This window comes from Cnephaeus nilssonii (assembly GCF_951640355.1).
Source record: "Cnephaeus nilssonii genome assembly, chromosome: 21".
Classification (NCBI taxonomy): Eukaryota; Metazoa; Chordata; class Mammalia; order Chiroptera; family Vespertilionidae; genus Cnephaeus; species Cnephaeus nilssonii.
In genome coordinates, this window is record NC_137092.1 from 12,721,126 (window position 1) to 12,727,917 (window position 6,792).

Sequence of the window (6,792 nt, forward strand, 5' to 3'; positions counted from 1 at the left end):
TTCTGATGGTCTTAGGCTCTACAGCAGCGGTTCTCAACCTGTGGGTCGTGCGGTTCTCAACCTGTGGGTCGTGCGGTTCTCAACCTGTGGGTCATGCGGTTCTCAACCTGTGGGTCGTGCGGTTCTCAACCTGTGGGTCGTGTGGTTCTCAACCTGTGGGTCGTGCGGTTCTCAACCTGTGGGTCGTGCGGTTGAGAACCGCTGCTGTAGAGCCTAAGACCATCAGAAAACACAGATATTTACATTATGATTCATGAACAGTAGCAAAATTGCAGTTATGAAGTAGCAACAAAAATAATTTTATGGTTGGGGGTCACAACATGAGGAACCGTATTAAAGGGCCGCGGCATTAGGAAGGTTGAGGACCACTGGTTAGAGGGATCGTGACACCCAACATCAGCAGAGCACAGTTTACAAAGCACATTCCATGGAACCCACAGCACTACCGCAAGTAGTCATTCGTGTTCTGTAACACTCACCATTTGAAGGGCCCTTTTGTATTTATGATCTCCTTAATTATTATCCCCAATTTACCCTTGAGACAACTACAGCTCAGAATTAGGAAACAGTTCCTCTAATCAGAGAGAGGGCTGGAACTCAACCCCAGGCCTGGAGGCTGGGTCCGTTTGTAACGGCAGTAGTGTGGGGTTGGGAGTTTTGTGGTTGTTGAACGGTTACCGGTTTAGGGAGAAGTTGAAGAGCGGGGTGCTCCCCTCGGCACACATCCCCGCTCTGTTCACTGTGCTCGGCGCCCCGCTTCCAGGGAGCTTCTGCTCTGCAAAGTGGGCCACACCCCATTTCAAACGGGACCTTTCCGGGTGTCAGGAGCAGAGGAGCTCCTCCAAGGAAAAGACCCACCCACGGATACGGCCGGTACAACTTCTACTTCAAAAAGCTCCCAGGGTCACAGGGCGGGGAGAGAGAGGGAGATTGCTGAAGGCTCCGATGGGCTTCCTGGGAGTTGGGCGGACAAGTCCAGATCCGCTCGGCGGGGGCGCGGGCAGGGGGCGGGCGGAGTGAGTCAGGCCGCGCTGCGGGGCGGGGACAGGCGGGGGACGGGGCAGGGACCGGCGGGCGCCCCAGCCCAGAGCTCGCCGCGCCGCGCCCCGCTCACAGCCTCTGCGCCTCGCTCCGCTCCGACATGGTAAGCCCGACGTTTTCTTTGTCTTCCTCTGAAATCAAAAGGAAAAAAGCCACAGCATCCTTCCCACCAGGCTTGATCGGTGGTTTCCATGTGGACGTGGCAGGAAAACGCCATCCGAGGAGAGAGGACGGAAGGGGAAAAGCCCTAAGGTTCTACCTGGAGTCACAGCCCAGGGGCGGCCCCCGGAGACGCTTTGTTTTCGGGGGGGGGGGGGGGGGGAAGAGAGGGCTCGGGCTGAGGGGTGGGGATTGCATGGCCAGCCGGGCGGCGGCCGCTCCGGGTCCCTCGGGCGGGGAGGGGCGGGGGTCCTGCTGGTGCTGCGCGGCCCGCGCCCCCAGGGCCCGGAGCCCGGAGACACAGCGCAGCCTGGGGTGGAGCTCTGTGCGCGGCTGTTCCTGTGGACCAGGAAGGGCCCACTTCAGAACAGTCGTCGGAGCCCTGGGAAAATCCAAGTTTCGGTAACTGCAGGCAAAGGGCCAGGACAGAGACGGAAGCCAGCGCGTCCCCGGAGCGGAACCTCAGCCAAGAATGTGGAGGGAGCCCTGCCCAGCTAAGCCCCTCCCTTCCTTTTCCTCCCCCCCCCCCACCCCCTCCCCGCCTTCTTTTAGGCACTCCCTGCGCCACCTGTGTGCCCCCTTAGCTCCTGCCATCCCCACCTTGAACCCTTGACTTCTCTACCTTTGCCATGAAGCCACCTCCAAAACCTGCCTCCTCTTTGGTGCAGGGAGGCAGCAAACTTCCACCCGGGGACCCAAATGGGGTTTCTGTTCCCGCCGCAAGCTACCAGTAGACTTTGCATTTTTAAATGGTAGGAAGAATTATACTTTGTGACACGTGAAAAGTATATGAAAATCAAACTTCAGCATCCACAAATCAAGCTTTATTGGCGCGTGGCCACACCCATTCATTATGAGGCGTCCCTGTGGTTGCTGGTCCGTTACAAAAGCAGAGCGAGGAGCCATGACGGACCGCACTGGCCCAAAATACTTACCATCCGGCCGTTTCCAGAGCACATGGGCCAACCCCTGCTCCGGTGTGTCAATCTGTGTCCCCACCTACTCTTTTCCTCTTCTCCTTTCCATGCAACCACGGACAAAGCCACAGGGGAACTTGGAGAGGCAGAGCCAGCGCCAGCAGGTGGTGAAACCTGGCAATGAATGCTCTGGAGGAGGAAGGGGGGTGCCACCGGGGGTCCTTGGGAGGAAAAGGGGGGTGTTGGTTAAGAATGAGAACTTCAGTCCTTGAGTCTTCTTTCTAGTGTGACTTCTTCTTCACATTCCTTTTTATTTTATTTTTTCCCCTCAAATGTTGAGTGTTTGGTTTGCCTTGTTAAAATTCTGCCACTACCATAGTTCCCACCAAATACGACTCTGAGGATGCAATGAGCTGTGTGGAGTGTTGGCCTCGGGGCAGGAGACCTGCTCTCCTCCCTTTCAGCAACTGCCCCGCCCTGAGCACTGTCTCCCCACACCCCTCCAGCTCTACAAATTTCACAGTTCCATGTCAGTCATGTGATCATGGTGTTTCTTGCGTTTGCTCTGGAAAATTACCCCTGGGGAGAAACAAGGTTTCTCCCTGTGGCTGATAGCAAGTTTTCAAGAGGACAAAAATAGTCTAAATTGCTGCAGTCAAGAACAATGTTGGGGGGGTGGGGGGAGAGTTAAAGCAGAAGCCACTTTGAAACTGGAAAAGCAAAGCAATCGGAATTCCACAAGGAAACGTGGCAGAGGAGGCCTCTGTGGGCCTATAAAAAAGTCACCAGTCCCTTGCCCCTTGGTCTAGAACCTTCTACCCCATCTGGCACACCCTCCTAGCCGATCTTGTTCCTAGCCGATCTTGTTCTGGTCATCTGACACATTAGTAAGACAGTGCGTTTTACTAGGAGTCCTGATAAGAAAAGCTGTTGTGCAAACACATGTTTCTAGACTATGCTATTTTGTTTCTCCCCCAAACCCTGAACCTTCCAACACTTTTCTCTCCTTAAGAAAAAGTTCCAACAATGTGACTGTTGGGAAAGAGTCCGCCTCTAGAAGGGCTTTAGAACTCGCCTCTGGGAGGGCTTCATAGGTTCTCCCAGACGCAGTGGGCAGCAGGCACCTGGCTGGGCTGGTAAAGCACCGACTAGTAGAGAGACTGGGAAGGGAAAAGCCTACAGGAAGGAGGGAGGGAGACCCTCAGCCACCTCAGCCTCGGGGCTCTGATCAATCTTTAGCTCATTAATTATGGGGCCTGAAAGCCTCCACCTCTGGGCTCCAGGAAGTACAACTCAAGAAAAGTCACCATCCACACATAGACCATTGTTAATGCCCCAGATAAAGCCTCAGAGGAAGGGTGTGGCCCCGTGAGTGTTCCAGGAAGTCTGCAGTTGCTGCTCTTATCCACTAGGGGGAGACCAGCAGTTCCTCACTTCTGGGACCCCAAGGTGCCCACTAGAATGATGGGCACACTCAGCAGGACAGAATTTACTTGAAGATTTCTCTTCAAGGGAAAGCAGAGCCCAGCACAGGCTTTGAATCTGCTCCTGGTGCAACCTCAGCCGTGGTTCAGCTCTGTAGAAAGCCTGGGAACTGTGTGAGCAGCCATCTGAGAGCCCCCATGTCAACCTTCCTGGTTTGAAGTAACCAGAGAAGTTCTACCAGTCATTCCTGTAGGAATTCATGACATCTGGAAGTAGAAGGAGCAAAGGCTGAGGGCTGCAGAAAGGGATCTGGAGAGCAAGATTCCAGGGATGACTCTGCTATGCCCTTCTCATGCCTCCACTTCCTCACATGTAAAATACACGGTTGCTGCCCAGCCGGTGTGGCTCAGTTGGTTGAGCATCATCTGTGCACCAAAAGGATGCCAGCTGGATTCCCAGTCAGGGCACATGTCTGGGTTGCGGTTCAGTCCCCAGTTGGGGCACATATAGAAGGCAACCAATCCATGTTTCTTCTTCTCTCTCCCTCCCCCACCCTCACCCCCAACCTTCCTCTCTCTAAGCATGTCCTCAGGTAAGGATTAAAAATAATAATAATAAATAAAATAAAATATGAAAGATGCTTTTGAACATCCAAAAAATTCTCAGATCTCTCACCCCACACAAAATAATAGCTTTTAGTTTCCAACTAGAAATGCATGAGTCCCAGGAATTCAGTATTGCTTTACAAAGAACTGCCATTTCGTTCATCCCAGTAGACTCTCTATACGCTGGAAAACAGGACATGTTTAAATCTGTACACAATACTTGAGATGCACATGAATTTGTGGATGTATACATATATTTACGCACGTGTTTCAAAAATACCAGTAGAGCCGAAACCGGTTTGGCTCGGTGGATAGAGCATCGGCCTGCGGACTGAAAGGTCCCAGGTTCGATTCCGGTCAAGGGCATGTACCTTGGTTGCGGGCACATCCCCAGTAGGGAGTGTGCAGGAGGCAGCTGATCGATGTTTCTCTCTCATTGATGTTTCTAACTCTCTCTCCCTCTCTCTTCCTTTCTGTAAAAAATCAATAAAAAAATACACAAAAAAAAATACCAGTAGGCCCTGTCACCCTTCCTCTCATCTTGGCAGCCTACTGCTTTCAAACTTACCCACATGCTCCATACTTCCACTCACTGTATTTCACCTGGAATAACCATGACGTGATGTGGGGGGGAGGGGACTCACAGGATGTGACTTTCTGTACTTGTCTTAGGCCCCTGAGCCCCCTAAAAAACGACCCAGTCCTTTAGGAACTGCTTTGACCCAAACTGAAGAGATGAGATTCTCTGGAGTGTTCTCCAGCTTCCGGTCCTTGATGCGTTGCCCTCGTCTAAGCCCTGAATTTTTTTTTTTTTCCTCCCAAGGCAAAAATGTCCAGCCCTACAGAGACCGAGCGGTGCATCGAGTCTCTGATAGCTGTTTTCCAGAGGTACGCTGGCAAGGACAGCAACAGCTTCACCCTCTCCAAGACGGAGTTCCTCACCTTCATGAACACGGAACTGGCTGCCTTCACAAAGGTACAGGTCCCAGCCTTCACCCCCCACGCTACCCAGAGAAGGAAACAAGACTGCAGACTGGCCAGGAAGGAAGGGCCAGCAGCTAACCCCCACCCCACACTCCTGCCTCCTTTTCATTCACTCCAAGCTGGGGGTCCACGTAGCAGCCTGGGCTGAGCTCCCAGGCCTCAGAGTGAGCTCTGAAGGACTAATAAAGGATCTCCTCTCTCTTTTCCTTTGAATAAGATGTGTTTTCAAGATCAAAGTCATCAAATTACCTGACATAGGGAGAACTTCCCCACCATTTAGGGAAAAGAGCTTACAAAATGGTAAATGGCCTAATAGAAAAGATTTCTAATTTTGTCCCTCTACCCCAAAGCCTCTAGAGCAGTCCTGTCCAATGGTCCCTTCTCCAATGATTTAAAAAAAAAAAAGTTATATATCTGCACTATCTGATATGGTAGCCACTGGCCACCTGTGCCTGTTGACTTTCTAATGTAGTTCATTTAAGTAGCCATATAGAACCAGTGGCTGTAATTGTGTGCATGTGTTGGGGGGTTGGATGAGTGGGAGATAAGGCTGATAAACAGGGCATCCCATTTTCACTTCAAATCACTCTACTTTTTATAGAGTTTGTATGTTGGAGTTGCATGGAACACTTGGGGGGAAAAAAAAGTGTTCCACTGTTTTTATAAAATTGAATAACCCCTAATTGTCACATAAAGTACCCTGGACTAGGAGCCAGAAAACCTGGGTTCAAGCCTCAGGTCTTCCCCTTAGCCAGGTCACATTACCTCTGATTCTGTGTCTGGGTAGTGGGAATACTAGAGCCCCTACTCTTGCAAGAACAAAATGTTGGCAGCACATTTGAAAGCATTTTGGACACTTAGGGAACCCCCGTATATATGTACATAATAAATTTAAAGCAGTTAAGGCTTATATGCTATCTTGAGCTATTCATAAAGATACTATGAATATTATTGTTATTATTGCCTCTGCAGAACCAGAAGGACCCTGGTGTCCTTGACCGCATGATGAAGAAACTGGACGTCAACTCTGATGGGCAGCTAGATTTCCAAGAATTTCTTAATCTTATCGGCGGCTTGGCGGTAGCTTGCCATGATACCTTTAAGCGTTCCCAGAAGTTTGTCTGAAGAACCCTTGGAGCTGGCCTCCAGCCCCAGCCCCTTTCCTTCAAGCTTCCCAGTCATCATCATTTTCTCACACACCCTGAGCCCAGCGTACCTGCCACCCCATGCAGGCCGCTCCTGCTGGTAGTAATAAAACGTATTTTTTAAAACACACACTGGAGAGTAAGTTTGTGTAAGGGAGGGAGAATGGTGGGAGGGACGTAAATTGAATTGATTAAAGCAGTTACTGGAAACAGCACAGTAAATAGTAAAAATGCATCTTGGGTATATTCATAATATGACTAATGATACCAACCGGAACCATCTCTAAATTACTCAGACTGATGGAGAGGTGCCACTTGTCATCACTCACTCATTAAATATCTATCCCTACTACAGGCATTGGCACAGGCTCTGGGGATACAGTCAGCGAGACAGACAAGGTCCCACCTTCACTGAGCTTACTTTCTCAATGCGGGGAAGGAGGACTGAATGAACACAGACAATAGTGTGGCAAAGGCTTAGGAGGGGTGAGGGCGGGGAGGAGGCGGTCAATGGGG

General features: G+C 51.0%; 1 protein-coding gene across 1 annotated transcript; it reads left to right on the plus strand.

Moving 5' to 3' along the window:
- Nucleotides 1–988: 988 nt before the first annotated feature.
- Nucleotides 989–6,406, plus strand: S100A11 (S100 calcium binding protein A11). Its single transcript, XM_079761579.1, has 3 exons — nt 989–1,144; nt 4,971–5,123; nt 6,104–6,406. Exons 1-3 carry the CDS (start codon nt 1,142–1,144, stop codon nt 6,254–6,256), a joined length of 309 nt encoding a protein of 102 aa, XP_079617705.1. The 5' UTR covers nt 989–1,141; the 3' UTR covers nt 6,257–6,406.
- The last annotated feature ends 386 nt before the right edge of the window (nt 6,407–6,792 follow it).

Coding starts and splice junctions, on each gene's coding strand:
- S100A11 (XM_079761579.1), top strand. Junction 5,124..6,103: donor AACTGGCTGCCTTCACAAAG/GTACAGGTCCCA, acceptor TTGCCTCTGCAG/AACCAGAAGGACCCTGGTGT.